A 24,091-nucleotide genomic window follows, 5' to 3' on the forward strand; every position below is an offset into this window, starting at 1 on the left:
AACACAATGCTTAGAGACACAATGACATGTAATGTTTGTGATGCATATGTTGAATTATAATGTTATCTGACCAGATAGTAGCTGTCTTAGTGGTGTAGTGGTGTTATTGAACCCTTTTTTTCCAAATATTATTAACTTGTATATATTATATATTAACTGCAGCAGTGGTGGAGGTACTATTAAGATTGTTTACTTAAGTAAAAGTAGCAATACCACACTCGAGAAATACTCCATCACCAGTAAAAGTCCTGCATGTAAGATCTTACTTGAGAAAAAGTACAGAAATATTATCAGCTTTATGTACTTTGTGTATCAAAGATACAAGAAAGCGAATAAGTGTATTTCCCAAAATGTCAAACTATCCCTTTAATAATCAATGAGTATTGTTTTGTTTCCTCAGATCTCCAAACTGGAGGGGGAACTACAGGCGCCGGTGATGGAGAATGGAGAGAACTTCTCTGTAGGAGAAAGACAACTGATATGTATGGCTAGAGCACTACTCCGCAACTCCAAGGTTTGATTTATTTTTATTAACAAACTTTAAAATTGTACTTCTGCTGAACAGCCACTGGATTACTACTGCTACATATCTATGTAACTGCATGATATTTATATTATTGACATTTGCATCAATTAACCCACCACGACCGGTATCTTTGGCCACTCTTTTACTCATTTATCATATCATCACTATTCTCAATGGTCTTGTTCTCTTCTATATGTCAGTCTGTACAGTTGCACCTCATTTTGTTCCAAACCCTCTCTACCCTATGCCGCCCCAAATCCCCTGCTCTTCAGCTAATCTCTTCGTCTAGACTAACTGACCCTCCTGTTGTCCACCAGATCATTCTTTTGGATGAGGCAACAGCATCCATCGATGCAGAGACAGACGCCTTGATCCAGAACACAATTCACGAAGCCTTCCAGGACTGCACCATGCTCACCATCGCCCATCGTATCAACACTGTGATGAACGCAGATCGTATTCTGGTCATGGAGAACGGAGAGGTAACAAACACAAACACACAAAGATAAAGTTTGTGTGATCCTGAACCTAGACTTACAGTAAGTGTTCTGTCCAACAGGTGGCAGAGTTGGATCATCCAGATGTGCTGAAGCAAAGACCAGACTCTCTGTTCGCCTCACTCCTCGCTGCTGCGAACACTGTGAATACCTGAACCACAGAGGCCCTGCGGCACCACTACACACTAATAACTGTAACATAATAATAAATATTCATTTATACAACCATATCTTAATCAGTCCTCTCATAATGTAATCTAGACCGGTGTGCTTGTATCAGCTGTAACTGAGCAGCAGAGATGGAGTTTCACATTCATGCAGAAAAGGGAAACATTTTTGTGTAAATAGTGATGTATTTATCTCCTCTGTGTGCTGAAACAAATACATGAACAATGTTATTTCGTAGGATTTTTATAGGAGTGGATATGAATGTATATTTAAAAGATTATTTATAGATTTTCAATGACTTTGTTTGCTTCCACTTTGCAAAACGTCTGTGTGTGTGAAGATTCGATCTGCTGGGTGGTTGTGTCTCGAAGGTAACCCCCAAGTTGCAAAACTGTTGCGAGATGGTTAAGGTCGGGTATTGACCTTTAATTGTTAAGGTTAGAATAGGCTGTCGGGTAGCGAGTCTCGCGAGAGTTTTTCGCACATTTTCGCAACTTGGGGGTTAACTTTCTAGACAGAACTCCTGCTGTCGCATGAGCGCGAGTATACATGAGGCTATGAAGGCGGTCGAGTCGGCGTGATGAAGTTTAGAAGTCTCATTTAGTCACTTTTGAGAAACCGCCTTTTTTAAAACACAGAAAGGCTTCATAATTCACGAGTGGGGTAATTGATGTATTTTATTTCGTAGAACAAAACGTTAAAATCTTTTAAGCTTGTGTTAATCACAGACCTTATTTTAGGCATCTAACTAAAAACCCATTGGCTTCCAGACAAGGGAACCGGAAGTGCTAAAATAAGAACTAATTTCTGGTTTTAGGACTCATTCCTGTAGCAGTTCATTTAGTCCATTTATTAATAAATTAATAAATCAATTTGTAAACAAATGTATTAATGTCTGTTTTGATTGTACAATTAGTTATTAATCAATTAAATTGTTTATTACTATTTACGTGACTTTTGTGGTCCTTGTTGGATTTATTATGTACAAAAGTGCTTACAATAACCTGACTGTTGGATTTGTTATGAATAGAGTGATTGTGAGGAAAGGGAGGAGGCAGGTGCTGTTCTTCTTTTGCAAGGTCAAAGAGAGGAAGGAGCCAGAAGGAGATAACAAAGAAGAAGACATGCAGCAGAAACATCACGTGCCATAAGCTCATGAATATTAATATTGTGTAAACCATGAATAGGCTGGATCAGGGATAGCTCGGGGTTCAGACTTCGCGAACTGAGATTGAATTGCGGGAACAGCAGTCCGGTAAACTTGTCTCCTTTCCAAGTTCAATGTCAGCAAATAACAGTAAGGTCAAGTTCATGTGCTAGCTTTCAGTGTATCTCTCTCTCTAACGTTAGCTAGCAGGGCAGTGTATCTCTTGGTCTGTCTGTGTCTTTCAGGGCTGTTCTATGACTTTGTGCCTGACAAAATATTAAAAATGATTTATTATGTTTTATAAACTGCCGCTCGATAAAGATAACCCTGTTGTGCGCGAGCATGCGATATGCGCGTGCACTAAAGGAAAATCGTGCTGTCTAGCATCAGCCTCAGTCGGGATTCCAGACAGTCCATATATGGGCGTGATGGCATCCTTATCATAGCTTGTTGTAAAACAAGACAATACTAGGCCAAAGCTTATTGTATAATATCAGCTAAAGGATAAATATAAAATATGATTAGGGTTAAAGTAAACTAAATCAGAAATGCTTGTTAACAGCGACATCTGTGACCGTTAAGTCAATGAAAGTCAGCATCGGGCTTGTGCTTGTGCTCCTCTACATAGACATGAACGAGCATCGCTAAACAAAGTGAGGCGACACACGTCAGCTAAAACCACAATATCACTCTATATTTCTTTTAATAAACAGCCAGTATTTTGGCTGTACATTTAGAGCTTTGTGGTATGTTTACTGTCAACGCTGACTGTAAACCCAGTGGAAGAATGATAGCGGCAGGGCAACTAGGGTGACTACCTGAGGTGACTATGTTGTATAATACAGAAGTAGCAAGTTTGGGCAAACTGTCATCTCAGTCAGAGCCATCCACTACTGGAACAGCCTTCCTATTGAATTAAGAGAGAGCACTAATTAATTACCAAACCTTTAAACATAAACTTAAGAGATGGCTTAAAGCAAGCCAAACCTGCAATCATGAGTAATCAGACAACCTCAATTCATACAATCATTGTTTTTACATATCTACTACTTTTGTAATGTATTTATGTATTTTATTGCAGTCTATTGTATCGTATTGTGTTGTATTGTGCTGTTCTGTGTTGTACTGTACTGCTTGCTGAAGAATTGTATTGTGTATTGATAATATTTCTAATTTGTAATAACCTGCTCAGGGACTACAGATGAAAATGAGCTCTGTAACTAACTCTGGAACATTTACATTGAGGTAGAAACTGAAACACTGATTAATGTTGTTTAATGCACTGTCCCTGGGGGAAAAATAAATATATCCCACAACTTGGTAAACCTGCCAATGCAGCTGCAAGTCTTTGAGTCTGTGTGAAAGGGTAAGGCGTGCAGCAAGATGTTATCAAAACTGAGTTTCTTTTAATCTTTTATTCTGGGTTTACAGTAAGCATTAACAGTAAACATACCACAAAGCTCCGAATATGCAGACAAAATACCGTGTGTTTATTCATAGACACCTGCTAAGGGTGAGACATAAGGCCGTTTGAAGTAACACGCCTGCCTGTAGCCTGCAAGTATTGGTTTCTGAATTTCCTGTCGTGGCTGACCAGCTCAGAGGTCCATTTGCAAATGTTTGATTGAACTCTAAAACTCTAAAAGGACAAGCTCGCTCTTTGTAAATTCATCTTTAAACCTCAACCACCCTTTCCAAACTCAGTCATGCCATACCCACCTGATCAACCACCCACCTGCACAGCTGTTTATTACTGTAACACATGAGTGCAGTTTCCCTCTGTTACCTAGAAGTAGTGTTGGGAAATGTATTTCTCCCGGCTTACGCCCGCAGTTTTAAACATGTGGTTAACGTTGTATATTGAAACAAAACAAAAATGCAACAACACTACTTGAAAACATCATGGTTTGGCTTTTGTATATTTGTTATGTTATTTAAAGGTACAGTGTGTGGAATTTTGGGGGATGTATTAGCAGAAATGGAATATAATAGGGATGTCAATAATTAATCGTTAAACCGTTAACCGACATTAAGCATTTTAACCGGTTAACGCTATCGGTTAAAACGGTTAAAACTCGTCTCTTTAAGGAGAAAAGCTGGTCCACCTTAACAGCCCACCTTAAGAGGTGAATACGGAGTTGCAGGATACAGGAAGTTGGCTCCGGTCTCTGGCTCGCTTGAGCGGAGCGGAGTTGTAGTTTTGTAGCGTTTATTCACTGACAAATAAACTGTACACACACTGCTACACCTACTTTCACAGCTACAACGACACCAACAACCTCACACTCACTGCCAACACACACACGCGGTCTGTTGGAAACTCGCTAAAGTTACGCAGACTACGTGTGCAGCGGCGAGCACGAAGCCTCCGGCAATGCTAGAGCTGTTAACGTAGCACAAATACACACACTGTTGGCCACTCGCTAAAGTTATGCTGGGCAGACACACAGCTGACAACCTGCTAAACTAAACTAAATGTGCGGTAGAGACTTTTACTTGGAAAGTGGCTCGCGACACTACACGCAGCATCGTAGCTGCTAAGTTAATGCTCCCGAACGGGTGAACTAGGGACTCCCGTCAACGAATATCTGTTGTGCTCCTGCAGCTGGTACGAGGCACAAATCTTGTCGGTTAACGGTTAATAATTGGTTAATTAGGGTCGGTTATCGGTTAAGAATTTTTTTCAAAATGAGCATCCCTAACCTGAAACTAAGAATCGTTGTGTTTTCGTTAGCTTAGAATGAGCCGTTTATATTTACATAGGGAGCGGGTCCTTTTAACGTAGTCCCCAGAACGGACAAAGGATTTTTACGTTACCAGAAGGTCACCGTAGTTCTCCGACACACTTGTGAAACTGCAGTAACGTGAGCCCCAGAGTGCAAAACCGTCTTCCGTTGCTCCTTATTGTTTATTATGGTAAGGATGGCCTCTGAGCGAGGTGAACGGATTTGTACTCAATGTCTTGCGTTACCGTAGTCTTGGAAAGGGAGGAGTGAGTGGAGGGGTATAAAATTGCAACCACACCGCAAGATGCCACCAAATCCTACACACTGCCCCTTTAAGTAAATTAAAATAAGTCAAGGTTGACTTTTGGTTTCATAGGGACATAGGGACATAGGGACTTTCTGTGTGAAAGTCCTGTGTTGAGCCACTCATTCACAGGACTTCTGTGGTTGATGATTAGAAGCGATCTAAATTGGGTTTTAAAAAAACCCTTATCTGATTGGCATTAGCTTGTTTTGGCAGTTTATCGACCTTGTTATCCAAGGAGTGATGAGGGATATTTACCCCTAAACAGGCCAACCTTTGCCGTCTATAAAAGTAACTTAGCTTTAGAGTCAGTATCAGCAAGCTGCAGTGAGTCCTCCTCGTCCTCCACACAGAGGTATTGTTTCATTTTGCTACTTTTCAGTTTAAACTAGTTTTGATCAGTTTTAGTTGAATTGTTTGTTGTAGTCTTTGTATTTTAGTTCAGTTTTATCAATGCTATTAGGTTGTAGAAAGTCCTCTTTACAAATAGATGTTGTTTTGTATGAAGGGTTTGTTTTGTACAAACATTGTATGGCGGACAGAACCTCCCAAAATCAAAAATAAATAAAGTCATTAATAAATTACTTGATAATTAAAATAATATGCCATTAAATGTACCAAAAATAATATTTTAAATAAATGTAGGCATTTATTAATTGATACTGTGTGACATAAATTTATATTTCTGTTTTAATTTGCTTCTTTATTTACCTTTGTATTAATTTAAAAAAAATGTATTATACATTGTATGTATTTATTTATTTGTTTATTTATGTATTTAATAACAATGTATTTATTTATTTTTGCATTTATTTTGTATTCATTAAAATGCATTATACATTTCTTTTAAAAACATTTTTAAATACATTTCTGCTTCATTATACAAATGAGGGGGCTGTCATTAAACGTGTGTCAAGGGTCAACTTTTTGCCAATTAGTTGATGCTCCCCCCGCAGCTTTCTCAGATCTTTAGACTTGCATCCTCCGACCAGTAGGCTACAGGTGTGCACATCTACCGACTCAAGAATGAACTGTTTCGCGGACCCCCGCCGGTCTCGAGGTTGAGCTTGTTCAGAGTGGGAACCTCCAGTTTCCCACCCTGAACTAGCTCAACCTCGGGGAGGAGACCAGAGATGGGTCGGCGAAACAGTTCAGCTTCAGTTGGTTGATCTGCACACCTGTACCGGAGAAGTAGCAGGCCGACGACCCGCTGTAGGGAAACAGGGATGAAGACTGGAGTTGATAAGCAAACAGCATTAGCTAGTTTGCTAGCTAGCACTCTGATGTTGATCAACCAATAGGCAAAAAGTTGACCCCATGACTGCCCCCTCATTTGCATAATGAAACAGAAATGCATAAAGAAAGGTATAAATAAAAGAATACATCAATAAATTGGGAGAAAATTACAAAGGAAAAATAATGCACAAATAAATACATAAATAAATACATTTAATAATGAATATATACATAAATAAATACATTTAATATTAAATAAATACATTTAAATTTGCCCACAATAATCGTGTGGTGAAAATCTGATATTGTGACAGCCCTAAAACAGATGTAGTCTCAAATTTAAACATAAGGTCCTACATTGTTGCTTCTCACCGCTGTGTTTACATGACCCTTTGTGCTTCAAAGGTGATAGATTTTTGTCCCAGGAATTAGGACAAAAAGAACTGTGTCACCCTGCAGTTCCCTGTTGGTTATACTGCCAGTGGCTCCGTGTTAGTTTAACAGTTCGTTGTTTTTGGTCTACCATATATCTAAACGTATCCTCAGCATACATTTTAACACATAGGTGTTGCACCTGATCAGAAATACTCCATACATTTTACATGTAAGGTTGTAAAGTATCTCTTTTTCAGCTCTTTTTGTATTTGTATTGTGTATTTTACTGTGCAGTAACAAGGGTCACATGGACTCATCTTCATGAATGTGCATGTAATTTGGCTGTAGGAACTTTAACACAGTGTGAATGGAGGGGAGAGGCAGATGGGAGGGGGATTCCTGTAATTCATTCACACATGTATTTTTATTACATGTTATTTATGAGGCATGAAAGACTGGTAGTTATTGTCATATGCACAACAATTACAGAGAAACAGTTGTTGTAAATCTCAGATCTCAGGCTCCCTCCAATAATGCTCATTGAATATGTATAAAATGAGAAATGATGAATGAGAAATGATTACAGCCTCCATGTTGATGCTGTTAAAAGTATCTGATAAATTAGGCTTCAAGCAATGTTTCTAATTAAAATCTCTTGTTGGCAAGTAAAAGTGTGACCTTTCCATGCTTTCTTCCCTCCGCACAGGACAACATGAAGGAAGCCTATTCTTTGGAGAGGAACGATACTCGAGGAGTCTCTTTTGTAAGTATTGAACAAACAGCAGCTTCCACCAGAACACTCCTGCCCTCTTCACATGTTGCTTTCACTGCCTGAGATCTTTTCCTCTCCTATTGTTTCTCCTGCATCCTGTGTTTTTGTTACGGATTTGTTTGATCCACTTTTTGAGACAGTTTAGCTGGAATATTGACAAAAGTCTCTCTCTGCCTCTCACTCTGTCCAACTCTGCCTTTCTATATGATTATTTCACTCTGTGTCTTTGTATTTATGACTCTTAAGACGGAGGAAGCTTTCCGATGGAGAACTGGATCCGTGGTCTCCAGTCTAGAACATAATGATTCTGACAAAAGAAAAAAAGCGTGCCCTACGCTATTTGGAAAATACAGCCAGAGCCTTCAGACCCTCAAACCCTTCCACTGGTCCTCATCCCAGTCAGTGCCATTGATGACATAATGTGTCTGTTTTGATGCATTTATATATAATTTGATAAATAATTTTAAGATAACATGTTTACATACATATTTTGTACTGCTCTCACATTGCATATTGGGTGATGTTTCCATGTCTAGGTCCAACCCTGTAGACAATGCAGGTTTCCTGTCCTTTGCAACCTTTTCCTGGTTGACCCCCATGATGTGGGCCCTGTTCAGGAATAAGCTGGACATGAGCTCTCTCAACCTGTCTCCTTTGGATGTAGCCGACACCAGCGGAGAAAGGTCTGACACTGTTCTTACTGATTAATGGGGGCCCCCACATTTCTCTGCGGTCATTTGATGTTATTACAGTACAGTATATTTATAGACATGACACATGACAAGCCTAGTTGCTGAAATTCATATCTGGGAAAGGAACGAACAAAGTGTTACTGTTTTACTTTAATAACAAGGCTGATTGTGTGCGTTGTGCTCAGGCTCTACAGACTCTGGAAGGAAGAAGTGGCAAAGGTTGGCCTGGAGAAGGCCTCTGTGGTTCGAGTGATCTTTCGCTTTCAAAGAACCAGGCTGATACTGTCTGCCGTTGTTGGTGTCCTTACCATGGTGGCATCGTTTCTGGGCCCGGTAATTTTATTTGAATTTGGAATATCAACAGTACAAGTGCTTCCTGTATTGGCAGGATCCAGTGGCTTTCTCTGAAGTTTGTACTAATATCACATTCATTGTAAATGTGGCGGAAGAAGTATTCAGATCCGGATACAGATAAGATATCCAGACATTAATACACCGTAGCAGCAAACGATTCACTAGCAAGGACCCCGCCATCAACAAGGTACGATTTGACAAATTTATTTGCTGTCCAGTTAAGAGGGTAGAGGGTGATAGGTTGTCGATGATGGAGCTCTGGGAGGCGACAACCGGCGGTATAAGGTGGGCGGCGGAGGGGGGGGCACAGGATGAACATTGGTGTCGAATAAGGGGGAACCTGTGTTGGTTTGGTGTCTGCGAGAGGGGCCAAGCTTCTGAAATCCTGGAATGAGAAACGAGCAAGAGAGTCAGCGATGACAGCGAACATGACCTGCACGGTGAATGTATTAGTGAGTGATGGAACGGCATGATGGATGGGGCACTGGAGTCTTCTTTGTTGATTATGTCAACGACTGCAAGGTTGTTGGAGTAAGTGAAAATGGACTTGCTGGACCACTACTATGGCTACTATGGAGTAGATTTAGAAGAATGCTGAGTAAACGACTTGGCATCCATTTGCGAGCTCTGGGGGGCATTCTTCTGTGAACCATCTTCTATCGTAGAAACCCCCAAAACCAGTGGGAGGTGCAGCATCGGTGTACAGATTGATTGTGGGTATGTCAAATGATCATCATAGAAGAAGGTGATCCTGTTACAGTTAGCGTGGAAGTTGATCCTGAAATGGAGTTTGGCGCTGCATGTACTGTCCGGTGAGGTGGATGGTGGATCGGCTGCTGTGGCTTGCGAGACGAAGGCTGCAGGGGGCGCTGGCATCCTGGTACACATATTACATCCTGTTGACTGTCAAACCCTAGATAGGCTAGCCCTACTAATTACCTCACAGACAGGTGAAATCACAAAACTTTTTGCCAACTGATAAAATTATGGTTGTTTAATGTAAACCTCATCAAACCTCTCTGTCCTCTCAGGCTGTTCTGGTCCATAGGATCCTAAACTATGCTGAGGACCCAGAGAAGTCCACAGTATCCTATGGTGTTGGCCTGTCCTTCGCTTTGTTCACCACAGAGTTCTTCAAAGCCTTCCTATTCTCCTTGCTGTATGCGTTGAACATGCGCACTGCAGTCAGACTGAAGGGTGCATTCTCTTCAGTGGCCTTTCAGAAAGTCATCTCTCTGCGGGTGCACAGCGGCATTTCAATGGGAGAGGTAAACACTACGTTACATACATAAGAGTTAATGCTTATTTAATGCAGGGCGCCTACATTTGGACAGTAGAAAGTAATGGAAAGAAAATGTGTTTCTGATAGACCCTTTATTTCATTATTTTTTAATGTGGTAGTTCTCTCTCTGTATCTGTATTAGAGTGTGTTAGATAATTTGAGTATGTACTGCAGCATGTTGGTTATTTAATTGAAGAACTTCAATAATATTCAGAATATTTTGTGTAATATTTATTGAACCAGAGTTACATCCCACACATAGATCCAGTGCAACAACTGTCTCATCGGGAGAATTACTTACCACCATATTTGATTGGCTATAATTTCACTCCAAATAATGTTATTATTTTAATAAGTACAAAAAAGTTTGAGGGTATTGTTGGAGAAATTATTTAATAAACAGTCTCTGGTCATTCAGTTAAGAAGCAATTACAATTTATTAAGCAAATGCATTTGGGTCCATCCTCACTACAGCATTCATAATACATCGGTTTAGGCTTCCCCCCTGCTTGTGTGTGAAAGCATAATCTATTAATGCAAGGGAGTTACTTGTGATAAGCTAGTTTTAGTAGAGTGCAGGTGCGAGGGAGATAAGAAATGTAACTACACTAGGACAGTCTGTGCTTTCTTGGAACATTCAGATTCATCTGAGTAAACATCACAAGGGACATGGTATTTGTCTCTCACAGTATAATCAGAAAAACCCTCTGCATTTCCACATAAGTCATAAAATCATGCTACCAAAGCATCCTACGTACAAATGTAATTGGTGTTACAGGGGACAACTTCATAATGCACTTCTTGAATAATGCACTTTACATTTTATTTTATATTATTGCATTTTTTTTCTTGTTTTCTTTCCTTGTTTTTAATCCTGTCCAAATTTCTTTGTCATAAATGTCTTGTGGAATTCACCTGCTGTGACTGTTAGTGCAAGTAATTTACCCTGCTAATGCAATCTTGGCAATGTGGAAGACAGTCTTTCTCTCCCTCTCTCCCTCTCTCTCCTGTCCAGATGATTACTGTTTTGACCGGCGATGGCCACAAATTATTTGAGGCAGTATATTACGGGAGCTTTGTGCTGTGCATCCCAGCGCTCTATATTGTGTCTTTGGTCTATGCCTGCTACGTTCTGGGCTACACCGCACTGGCTGGAGTCTTCACCTACCTCATCTTCATCCCCATACAGGTCTGTACATTAGAAACTGCACTTATAGTTCATAAACATATTTTTATAAGCAATGCGTCCTCAATGCGTCTTGAGTGTGTTCACACCTGTATTTAGAGCTGTCCACTTCTGATCCGATCACTGAGGACGCATGTTAATACCAGGTTTGAAAAGGGCCTATATTGCAGCTTGTTTTCCATTGTCACTAATGTTAACATTGTTTTTTTCTGCTTTCAGTTTGGATTGGCCAAGCTCATTAACAAATTCAGATGGAAAAGCATATTGATAGCAGACAGCCGTGTTCGCACAATGAATGAGATTCTCAACAGCATCAAACTTATCAAGATGTACGCCTGGGAAGATTCCTTTGAGCAGAAGATCACAGGTATGAAGTTAGGCTGGCTGCATGTTAACTTTGTCTTCCAGTCAGACATGTTTTTAATCTTTCCTGTATACCAAATATCAGGTGTTATGATCAGATAGTACTGTGGACCCAAATGCAGGACACTGACCAGACGTAGGCGAAGTTGTAGAGGAGTTATTGTAAAACCACAGGGAAATGAGGTTGGGTGGAGAGAAAGTTATGGCTGGCTGAGGCAGATGGTGGAAGACAAACCGGTGAGTGGCGTGGCAGGCAAGCAGGCAGAGGATCCTGGGACATGGAGGAAAAAGCAGTTAATCGCAGGCTCCAAGAACAACACGGGGAATGTACTCACAGAAAAACACGGAAACTACTGAGGCCTGAAGCATGAACTACCACGGTAGCTGAGAAAACAGTCTGGCGAGGACTGGGAGGAAAGCTTGGGTTGAAATACCGTTGAGTGGATGAGTAGATTGTTGACAGGTGTGTGCAGAGCAGGGAGCTGGGAGAGGTGATGAGCTGATTGATGGCAGATGTAGACTGGGCCCTGGGGACATGGAAAACACATCATAGGCAGTCAGTTGCAGCGAGTATGACTGTCCTCCCTTTTGGGTCGTCTACTTGTGGTTTTCAGATGGCTGTAGAGGCCAATCCGTGATCCACATAATTTGATGCGGTGTGGGCAGGGGTAAGTGGTGGTGGTTGCTGGTGTTTGAGCTTTTTTCTCTCTCTCCTTGCGGTAGTTCTGTTTCAAGACATGCAGCTCCTTCCTGCACTGATTTCTTCCAAGAGCGCCTGTCCAGTGCAGTGTGCTCCCAGTTGCTTGATGATATGTGGAATTTCTTCAGACTGGTTTTGATATTGTCCATGAAAAGTTTCCTTTGCCTGCCGGGGGGCTTGCTGACCTTCCTTCAGCAGGGAGTACAGGATCTGTTTGGTGAGATGTGTGTTGGACATGCGGATGACATGGCCCGTCCATAGGAGTTGTACTACATTATTGTGTGGTGATGGGCATCATCTATAGTGCCCCCCCTTTGTGTAAACACAAAACCAATCTTGAAAGATGCGTGTGCTACTTTTCATGTTTCATTGTCCAAAATATGAGATTTCTAAAAGCTGAAAGGAAATTGTGTGCACCATTTATAGGAATCTGGAGATGGGGGAAATTGCCAACACAGATGGTGAAGTAGTTTAATTGAAACAGTAAATTTTGATAAATTTTTGTATTCTTTTTTGATGGAAAATCACATAGCCATGCTGCTAGAGGCACCAGAGGCTGGAGATGAGGCTGCAGCTACCACATACTCTCCACCTTCACGCCACCTCACTCATATCGAATGGTCTGCCTGTATAGATACAAAATGGGCATCTAGGAGTGAGCTCCTATGTGCCTCACCTCCACGAGTCCATGCGCTGTGGATGTGCAGCAATGTGCTTCTTGAAATATAGCTTCAGAGCACTTTGTTTACATTTCAGGAACTGTCTTATTGAACTCAACGCATTAGAAGTTGCTGCAGCCACCAGCCTCTCTACCTTTTGTTTGTTTGTGAGACTGCTGCAAAAGCCACAAATATACATATACTTGACTTAAATATACATTTTCTTGTCCTCCATCTTGCTATCAAGCACCTATATCAATATTCCTAACATATTTTGTCTTGACCAATCATGGTCAATTGTGGGATTGTAGCGGGTGGGATATGGTGCTCGTCCATGTGTGCACATTGTCCAGTTGATCATGATTTATAAAGGAAGAATTGCATGTATGTGTCTGCACACAGTTTTATAAATCCGATCTTTTGTAATGGACTCCACACAGCTCATTTGTTCACACATTTAAATGCTTTTGAGTGGAATTATATATAGTATTCTAAATATTCAGTGTAAATACAGTCTTCTAGGTACTTCTGAGGAAATAACTTATCACCAGCTGCTACAGTGAATGGCTCAGTGGACAACTGTGGGCTGAAATATGATTGCACTGGGAGATCAGCTAATTTACCAGGAGAAGTAAAGGTAAAGAAAAACAAAAAACATCCTCCAAATATGTGAAGCTGTCTCTCTTATAGGCTTAAGGAAAAATGAGAAGAAAGAACTGCAGAGGGTCAGTTACGTCCAGAGTGCTAATGTCAGCATTGCCAGCCTCATCCCCATCATTGCCACCGTTATCACCTTCATTGTACACACTTCGTTGAGGTTTAAGCTCAACACGTCTGATGTGAGTACCACAACAGTGCAGCACATACAGTATTACAGCACAACAACTTTTGCAAACATACCCACTGTGTGATTTACGTGGTTAATAGAGGTGTATTGAAAAAAGAACATAGAGAGAAGTCTGTACGTAGTTGGACAGAACAAAACGCTTTGTTCAATTACAGCATGTATGGATCTGAGACATAAAATAAATATGTGTTTAGATGATTGTCTTTTAGTTTTGTTGCCACTTATTCATGATGAACGCACCTTTTTGTTTGTTTGTGCTCGCACTGAACCAGAGCAGGCTACAGACAAGTGCTAGTCACTAGAGCACTGTGATCCATTTAAAACTAATATATGACCTTCTCAGTGTGGGGTAGAGTGTTGACCATCATTTTTTGTTATCAACAGGCCTTTACCACCATCGCCATCTTCAACTCCATGAGATTCTGCCTGGTTCTACTGCCACCATCTGTGAAGGCCCTGGCTGAGGCTGCTGTATCACTAACACGACTGAAGGTAAACTCCTCTCTTTGTGTCTTGCTCAGCAGTTATGGCAATGGTTTGTAGGGAAAATTTGCTTGTTTTGGGGAAATGGAACTTATTAGCCTAGAATTATTAAAGCTGAAGTAGGCGAGATTGGAGCAAATATTATTAAAAACAGTTACTTTTATAAAACGGTCACTATATCCTGACAGTAGTACATGAAACAGGTAATCTGGAAAAAAATCATATTCCTCGGTGTCCTCCGGTGCTCCTAAAGGCATCTGCAAGATTTCACAGACCAGAGGAAAACAACCAGAGCTGAGCTGAGTCTGCCGTCTAGCTTCCATCCATGAGAGCCACGAGTCAACTCGCGAAAACCAGGCAGCGCTGATCAGTTATGGATCAATATTCTGTTACACTTTAAATTTAAAACATTTCTTACTAGCACTACTCACAGAGAAAGACACAACAAAGACACATAATGCTAACTACACACAAAATATAACGATATGGTAAAGGAGACGCATTCTAATGCCAGTTGTGAACAGACGTACTTAAAGCTGTCCACTTGTGATCGGATCACTCAGGTTGCATGTTATTGTCAGGTCTGAACAGGGCCTTTAAGTTTTAAGGCATTTTCTTCCCTCTCCATGTCTGTGTTTGTCACTACAACTTCAAATACCAGCATTCATTGTATTTATTGCTGTGGTGGATCTAGTTTGCAATTAAAATCTCAATTTTAAAAACATGAAAAAGCTTATAAATGTGATGTGTGGCTGTTTCAGAAAATATTGCTGATCCAGAATCCAGAGACCTACCTGATCCAGACAAAAGACAGTGACTTCGCCATAGTGATGACAAATGCTTCACTTTCCTGGATCAAACCAGAGAGACTGCCAGACTCCCCACCCAGCTCAGCCAACGGGGACACGAAGGGACACAAAGTGGAGGAGATGTCCCAGAATGGGAAGACTGAAACCTTGGCAACCTTAAGAAACATCTCCTTCACACTGCCTAAGGTGTTCTTTAACACTGATAAGCATAAATGAGGTCAATTAGATTGGGTTAAAGTTAAACCTTTATTCTCTGTGTTATCTCCTGCAGGGCAACCTGCTTGGTGTCTGTGGGAACGTGGGGAGTGGAAAGACGTCACTGATTTCCAGCATTTTGGAACAGGTTGGCTCCTTCTTTGTCTTTTTTGTTCTTTATTCTCTTTTACAATCTCTACAAGTCTCTGACATCATGTTTGACATTTTTATTTGTTGTTAATTTTCACTGTTATTGTCCACCACTCTGTTACACAACTGTTATGAAAAATGATGCTCTTTGTTTACATTGTGTTACCTCTAAACCAGATTTAACTGATGCTATTTAACATTCACCTTTTCTTGTCTGCTCATTTTACATTTTAGATGCACCTTCTGCAGGGCTCCCTCACAGCTGATGGGACATTTGCCTACGTTTCCCAGCAGGCCTGGATATTCCATGGAACAGTTCAAGAAAACATCCTGATGGGGGAACCTTTGGACCAGTCCAAGTATAAAACCACTTAACCCATATAAATACGTGTTTATTTGCATATAGAGCGGGTAAATGAGATCCGGTCTGACCAAGTGGTCACTCAAGACGCATGTGGAGACGCATGTTAATGCCAGGTGTGAACAGACATACTTAGAGCTGTCTCACATCCCTGCTCTATATGCATATTAAATATATTAAGATTCATAAGACACTGCATACAAAATGCTACATTTTCTGAAGACAGAATCATCATTTTCAAATAGCTCTTGATGTTTTTTTCTTTTTTTCATCACTTTTCCAAAATGATATATCCTATTGAAGTTGTTTTTACTATTAAGTAAACTGAAACAAATAATTAAATTATGTTTACAAAATGTCTCTGTTGAATACACTATACGTGGCTGTCCCTTGACTTTCAGGCAATTCATTGTCTTACTCCACAGATACGAGAAAGTCATAGATGTCTGCAGCCTCGGAGCTGACCTGAAAATCCTCCCATATGGTGATCAAACTGAGGTAGGAGCTCTCTGCTGTACTCTCTACTGAATGTTTTATATGCTTATTAATGATTTCTTACAAGCACAGTGGAACTTTTATTGTGAAGTCAAAGGTTACATGGATGAGGTTGAGTAACAAGCTTCATGTCCTACACAGGAATATCATTAGGGCCCGAGCACAAAAGTGCCAGGGGCCCAACAGTGCAATCGCATTTTGAGGGGCTTGGGATGCTCGTAAACTCATGAAAAATGACACACGCATAGCGCACACGTAGCTCCCCCAGACACACACCATGGTTGGGATAAAGATGAGGTCAATCTGGGTTCCGATCCGGTGAACGCTGCCTGATAAATTTCTGTGGGTTTCCACAACTTCACTGAGGACCTGATCATGTTGGCGAGGGCATGGTGGGCTGTTATGAAAACAGGAGGGACCCAAACGCGACATAAACTTCTGTATATCGGAATTTTGCAGTTAACAAATCACAAAATCAACATATGAAATACTTCCAATGTAATCCCCATCTCTCCCCATCTCCCCACCATACCCCCCACCTCCCCCAGCATCCTCCCAACATGTCCAAAACAGGGACATTAAGCACAAATACATACGTAAAAGACATACAATGACCTCACTTAGATGGACACAAATGAGAAAAGACTGAAAGAAAGACAAAAACACTAATATAAAATTAAGAAAGAAAAAAAAGAATTCTGGTTTTCACTCATCTAACGCTTAGTTCCCCTATTACAATGTTGCCCCAAACCAAGATGGAGTAAAAGTGAAAAGTTGTGTTTTGTGATGTACTAAACCCTGTTGCCAGTGTTCTTAGTAGCTTTCTGCCGCTTTGTTGGCAGATTGGAGAGCGAGGGCTGAATCTGTCGGGGGGGCAGAAGCAGAGGATCAGCCTGGCCAGAGCTGTCTACTCCAATAAAGACATCTTCCTCCTTGACGATCCACTATCTGCCGTCGATGCTCATGTAGGGAAACACATCTTTGAAGAATGCATTAAGAAAGAGCTCCAGGGAAAATCCGTCATCCTAATTACACACCAGCTCCAGGTAGACACAGATTTATTCTTTAGCAGATAGTGAATCCTAAATAGCTTATTATGTAGCATGACATTTCTAAATCAAATTTGCATAATACTTGTTTAAACATTCTATATAAGTTTTAACATAAACGTATTTAAATTTGAAATTATTTTAGATTAGAGGATCTATACCATATTGTGGTAAACCCCAAAGTAAAAGTAAATCACACACCAGGAAGTGGTGTGTGATAGCTGACATTAGTATTTTCCTTATCATGAATTATGAGCAGTATTATAAACCACTCTAGATAAGAGCGTCTGCCAAATGCCATAAATGTAAACGTGCTGTTTAGACTGTGTTGGGTAGACGTCTGCAGTGCTGGGATGGTGTCATTGACATGGTTGTCCTCGTTTGTCCTCGTTTGTGTCTTTCAGTATCTGGAGTTCTGTGATGACATTTTGGTTCTGGATGATGGCGAGGTGCGGGAGGCTGGAAACCACCAGGCCCTGATGGAAGCCAACGGCCGCTACGCTCAGCTCATCACCGACTATCAGATGGAAAAGTCTGAAGTAAATAACCTGAAGTACAAAACTCAGATGTACTGTAGCTCTGCTATTGTGTCTTTCCTTATTGTTTTACTAGCTGTGAAAGAATTTTTTTTTTCAAACAAACTGCTACATGTAAGCTGTAAACCAAATATTGAGAGAGGTTTATGGGAGGCAGGAACTTGTTCTTACAAGGCCACAAGTTAATGTTTTGTTTTTTTATGTACTTTTTTATGAAAGTGAGTTATTTACCACTTGTCCAGACTCAACAGTATCACAGCGTTTTTGCTTATCGTTTACAGACTCAGAATGAGGAGGAGGAAGTGTCACCCCAAGACGCTGCCCAGCTTAAGGACGTTGAGCTAAGTGATGGCACAGACAGCGGGATAGTGAACCCAGGTATGACAACCAGGAATAAAATGTTTGTTAGTGTAGTGAACTAAAATAGATTATATGGGCTAGTTTATGATGACTCATTTCATCAGTAGAGATCTTAAAATTAATGAAAATAAGGCGTTATTATATAGTTTAGTGTAAAGACACACCAGAAGTAGAATAGGTTGCTCCACTTTTGGCACAATTCTCTGTGGAAAAAAGTGTCATTCAAAAAGTGTGGGCTTGTAAAAGAGCCAATATATAACCAGGAGGAGGTAAAAGGTAGCGCCAGCAGTCCATCGAGGTAACAAAGGGACCTTGGATGACAAAAAGGAAGGACAATGAGCTCTGTAAAACTTTGCAAAACAATGGCAACAAAGATTTAATCCTGACTGTAATATACTGTTATTGCATTATTTGGGCATGTTTATGTCTTTATTACAGTATAAAGATGACTGGGATTTCTTCTGTCATTTTATTTATATTTCCACCCACATCTGTGCTTCCTTTCAGCATTTGACATGTCGGACGAAAAGGATGATGAAACGACAGCTGACCAAAAATGTGAGTCACCAAAATCTCTCAAGATCTCTATTATCATCTTTTACACAACTATTTCTGTCGCCTTTCGTGTTTACAACAAACGAGTACAACACTATGAATGTCTTCCAGGAGAGTGTGTATGTATGTGACTAATAATTATGATACTTCTGTTGTCATGTGAATTCAAGACACATTTCATTTACAATATTGTGAACGTTGCAAATCATGATGATTTGACCTTCAGTGAAGCTAGTGTACATTTACACTTTTTTATATTCTTTGTATCCAGTCAGTGAGGACACAGGCTGATGCAAATGGAAGTCACTTTGATCGTGCTATGATTCTATAAAATACTTTTCTTCCTCTTAAGCTGCTGGCGGTGATCAGCTGGTCAGTGAGGAGTCCACCACAGAAGGTGCCATCTCCTGGAGAGTCTACCAGCAATACTGCAAGGCAGCTGGAGGTCTGCAAAACACACACACACACACACACACACATTGTCATGATTCTCTGCAATAATACAAAATTCACACATGGACAATGGGTGATGATGTGACTGTGTTGCTGCAGGATACATCGTCACCTTTCTCACCATCCTGAACATCGTCCTGATGATTGGATCCACAGCCTTCAGCAACTGGTGGGTCAGCTTCTGGCTGGGGCAGGGTGATGGGGTAAGAACCAAATGCACAGATGTTGGTAGAGCTACATAACTCTCTTTTTCCTCACATAACTTCACTGTCCACTTTCGTCTGTGTTGTCAGCGATGAAGGCGGTGGGCTTTTGGAGAACAGATAGGACTAAAGTGTCTGTGGCTAAAATCATGAATATGTTTTGTACGACAACAAGGACAGATATAAACTCTTTCTATACTGTACCTACATTCTATGTTTATGTAATTCCCAGCTCAAACAGCTCAATTCAAATTAATTTATACGTCCTTGTCACATCTCTTGTAGATATAAAATATGTTGATAAATATTCCTCTCTGTTTTTTTCCCCCCAGTCATCCAATAACACAACTTCAAACCATGGTGACATCTCACAAAACCCACGCCTGCACTTCTACCAAATGATTTATGGTGTGATGTTGCTTGTCATGGTGTTACTTGCCATCATCAAATGCTTCTCCTACACTTGGGTCACCTTGAATGCCTCCTGCAAACTCCACGATACCATGTTCAAGAAGGTACTGTTGAATGACTGAGCCCCAGCCATCTATATACCGTCAAACATAGATAACCAGGTTTACTCATCTTAAGTAAATTGAACATATGATCATTTCAAATCTGTTAATAATGTGTTTGGTGTTTATAAGGGACAACTTCTTTCAGACCTAGTAGTAGCTCTACCAAAGTGCCGCTGATTTTTGTCTTCCTTTCTCAGATTTTCTACAGTCCCATGAGTTTCTTTGATACAACTTCAACAGGCTGCATTCTCAACCGCTTCTCCAAAGATCAAGAGGAGGTGGACACTGTGCTTCCCCTCCACATCGACCCTTTCTTGCAGTTTAGTCTGATGGTCACCTTCATCATTATCATCATCTCGGCTGTCTTCCCTCCCCTGCTGGCAGCTGTGGGTGTTTTGGGAGCTTTGTTCACCCTCATTCTCTTGTGAGTTGATACCAGTTGAGTCTAAACATGATGACATAGATTTAGACAGCCGCATGAATGACCAGTAAAGATTAATTTAAGGTATACTGAATATCAACTGTGATTCTTCTGCAGTATCTTCCAGAGGAGTATCCGTCAGATGAAGAGGATGGAGAACATCAGTCGCTCTCCGTGCATCTCTCTCACCATCTCTACCCTGCAGGGCCTCAGCACCATCCATGCCTACAACATTAGAGACAGCCACATAAAACTGTAAGATACCAGAGTTCCTCAACATGAAATACTTTATATTTTATACTTTTTGTTTGCTGACCTTTCAGGCCCTCTGAGAATGTATGCTCTGTTTTAAAGGTACAATTGATAACATTCAGCCACTAGATGTCGCAGTTTCCCTCCCCTGTTCCACTGCATTCCCTCCACAACAAACGGTTGCACAAGTCGTTGCACAACCTGCATATCTTATGGTAGAATGGAATGAGTCAGACAGATAGTCATGTCAAGTGATGAATCTTTCGCGGTTGAGTTGAAGTCATTTTGCAACATGTAGCTAAACGCCTACATTAGGTGTGTGTGTGTGTGTGTGTGTGTGTGCAGCGCTGCACACCTCCTCCCTCTCCCCCACTGCCGTAGTTTCAGCTCGGGGGGATCAGCTGTTCGAGCCACACTTCAGTCAAAATAGACAGAAACAAAATAAAACTCACCAAAACCGTCTTTGTAAGTGTTTCCACCAATCACAACCATGGTTCAGTCGGAAACCCACTTCTAAATCCCCTCTGATGTGTATCTTCGTTATACATTGTTTGAGGGAACTTCATTGGAAACCACCAGGTAGCGGCATGGAAGGAGACGGGCACTGGTCTGCAAAGTTTCACTTTGGGGGCATTACGTGGCCAGGCATTATCAATCCACTTGACAAAGGTGGCATCAACCACAGGTGCTTTCCCTGTGCACATTTGTTTTTCATTCAGAGAAAATTACTTTCCTATTTTCCCATCATGATATCAATGTGCGCGCAGCACAGGTATCCAGCCGGAGAGCTGACGGTCCGCGAGGCAAAGTATCAAGGAATTAAAGTAAAAAAACAAAACAAAATTTCAACTAATGTTAGTCTACCGTAGTTTTAAAATGTTTCATATGTTGTCATGTATGAAAAGACCCAAAATGAACACTGTAGCGGACTACTTACTATAACTATAAGAATTATTTAACCAGCATATAGGTACCACCTGATACCAACATTGTTATACTATTGTCTCACAAGCCTTGTGAATCAAATGTTAGATATCGATATCTTCCACAGATATAAAAAAAACATTAATTTTGGACCCGTCAAAATTTTAAAAATGATTAATTTACAGTCAAAATTTTTGGCAAGGCAAAAACTCTCACGAATTTCGTTGCACGACGACCTATCCTAACCTCAAGGTTGCCTAACTTTAACCGTCTCACAAAGGTTTCCCAACTCGTGGGTTACATTCTAGACACAAACCTGTTTTAACTCTTATCTGCTTGCATGCGATGCATTAACAATCCCTGGCATGTCCTTTTATTATGTTGTAGGTTCAAGACACTGAATGACATCAACTCCAACCACTATTTACTGTTTAACTCTGGGACACGTTGGCTCTCCTTCTGGACGGACTTCATGTCTTCGATCATGACCTTGTTGGTGTCTCTGTTCGTAGTGCTCAGCGGTCCTGACTCCATCAGTCCGGCTTTGAAAGGCTTGGCCTTGTCCTACACCATACAGGTTAATATGGACAGCAAATTAATGAACCTTTGGTTTATTTTTTAAAAGACACACTGCAAACAACTGCAACATGTGTGTTTATAGACTCTGTTTATGTGTTGTCAAGCTGACAGGCATGTTTCAGTACGTAGTGAAACAGTCGACGGATGTGGAGGCAAGATTCACCTCGGTGGAGCGGCTGCAGGAATACATCACGGTCAGACTCTAGACTTCTCTGCCTCAGAAAAATAATGACTGTTAATACACAGGTTGCCTGGCTACCACCACCAATCCATCCACCTGTCCTGGTCTTCTTGAAACTGTACATTAAACTATTCAAGAAAAGCACAATTATCATATGACACACCTCCTTTCTCCTCCCTAAAAGTAGTTGTTATTCATTGTGTACAGACTTGTACGTCTGAGGCCCCAAGACACATCAAGGAGGCTCAACTCCCAGAGGACTGGCCAAAGAGCGGAACCATCACCTTCCAGCACTATAAGATGAGGTACAGAGAGAATACACCCATTGTCCTGAACGGACTCGATTTCTTCATCCGAGCTGGAGAGAAGCTGGGCATTGTGGGAAGGACAGGCTCTGGTAAGACCCTGACTACATAAACACATGCAGTAATCACCAAACCTATTGTCTATATTGATCATAATGTACCTTATACAATGCAAATGTTGATAGCGCTGTGTTGCAGCAGCATCTTTGGATTTAAATGTGTAAATGAAAGAATTTACTGGGATTAGAGTGTTATTTTGTTAAACCATGACTGCAGGGTACTGAGAGGAAACACTACAGTACCTCTGTAAACCATTATTGTTACTATTCTTAGGTACTCTCTGCTCTATGTCTGTAGGGAAGTCCTCTCTCGGCGTGGCTTTGTTCAGGCTGGTGGAGCCAGCAGCAGGAACCATCCTGATAGATGGCGTGAACATTATGGACATTGGTCTGCAGGATCTGCGCAGCAAATTGTCTATCATCCCCCAGGATCCTGTGCTATTTATTGGCACAGTCAGGTAACCAAAGCTAACCCCTAACTCCACAGAACTTAATGTTTACACACAGGCACCCTCTGTTCTCACTGTGTTGGGTTAGTCACTGGCTCGCCAACTGTGATAATGCATGTGTTTGCCTACAGGTACAACCTGGACCCCTTCAATAACTACAATGATGAGGAGCTCTGGACGGCGCTGGAGAAGACCTACATGAAGGACTCGGTATGTTCGGCGTTCAATATGAAGCACAGTACATTAACAGTTTCATTACAGTGTGTGGTCATTTATCCAGACCAAATCAGTCAACTCAGCCAGCGTACAATACAGCCTTTTTTCTTGGTCTACTAGTTTTCATACATACTTTTGTCATCTGACTTTGCACTCACCCTGTGAGTGTTATACATTAATGCATCAGTAATAATAATATAATTGCATAAGTAGCATTTCACTGTTTTAGTTGGTTGTGGTGGAGCTAGTTTAACTATTTTACATACTGTTAGGTTGTTAAATCTACAACAATGCATCATATTTTAAAAGCTCATCATATGTTGGGGGGAGGAGAAGTATAATGTAGCATCAAATAAAGCTGTAATGTAATGAGTACAGTAGAAGTAAACATACTGAGTTACGTTCCACCACTGAACTCATGGTAATAGCAGTTGTAGAAGTAGTGCTATGAGTATTGTTTTGTTTCCTCAGATCTCCAGACTGGAGGGGAAACTACAGGCACTGGTGCTGGAGAATGGAGAGAACTTCTCTGTAGGAGAAAGACAACTGATGTGTATGGCTAGAGCACTACTCCGCAACTCCAAGGTTTGTTCATATATTCGCCTCTTCTGATTTATTTTTATTAACAAACTTTAAAAGTTTACTGCTGATGAGCATCCACTGGATTACTACTGCCACATACTGTGTGTTGTAACACCAATCAAACT

At 40.9% G+C, this 24,091-nt stretch overlaps 1 protein-coding gene across 6 annotated transcripts in view; it reads left to right on the forward strand.

Annotated features, from left to right (window-relative positions):
* Window positions 1–24,091, forward strand: part of LOC141783438 (ATP-binding cassette sub-family C member 12-like) — a 247,760-nt gene that overhangs the window by 125,553 nt on the left and 98,116 nt on the right. For 2 of the 6 annotated variants that reach the window (XM_074660747.1, XM_074660755.1), the window contains exons 29-31: window positions 401–514; window positions 844–1,008; window positions 1,086–1,371. In XM_074660747.1, the coding sequence (XP_074516848.1) occupies window positions 401–514; window positions 844–1,008; window positions 1,086–1,178 (372 nt within the window). In that variant the 3' untranslated portion in view covers window positions 1,179–1,371. Of the gene's footprint in view, window positions 1–400; window positions 515–843; window positions 1,009–1,085; window positions 1,372–5,631; window positions 5,724–7,685; window positions 7,743–7,997; window positions 8,150–8,287; window positions 8,435–8,628; window positions 8,777–9,828; window positions 10,066–11,094; window positions 11,269–11,484; window positions 11,633–13,677; window positions 13,827–14,218; window positions 14,327–15,078; window positions 15,313–15,397; window positions 15,470–15,705; window positions 15,831–16,257; window positions 16,331–17,169; window positions 17,374–17,780; window positions 17,916–18,193; window positions 18,291–18,779; window positions 18,831–19,179; window positions 19,273–19,379; window positions 19,484–19,815; window positions 19,999–20,195; window positions 20,423–20,536; window positions 20,675–21,982; window positions 22,173–22,256; window positions 22,369–22,562; window positions 22,753–23,017; window positions 23,178–23,299; window positions 23,379–23,855; window positions 23,970–24,091 lie in introns of those variants that run through there. The other 4 variants (XM_074660771.1, XM_074660780.1, XM_074660761.1 and 1 more) reach the window with 4 other exon arrangements.

This window comes from Sebastes fasciatus, chromosome 2 (assembly GCF_043250625.1).
Source record: "Sebastes fasciatus isolate fSebFas1 chromosome 2, fSebFas1.pri, whole genome shotgun sequence".
NCBI lineage: Eukaryota > Metazoa > Chordata > Actinopteri > Perciformes > Sebastidae > Sebastes > Sebastes fasciatus.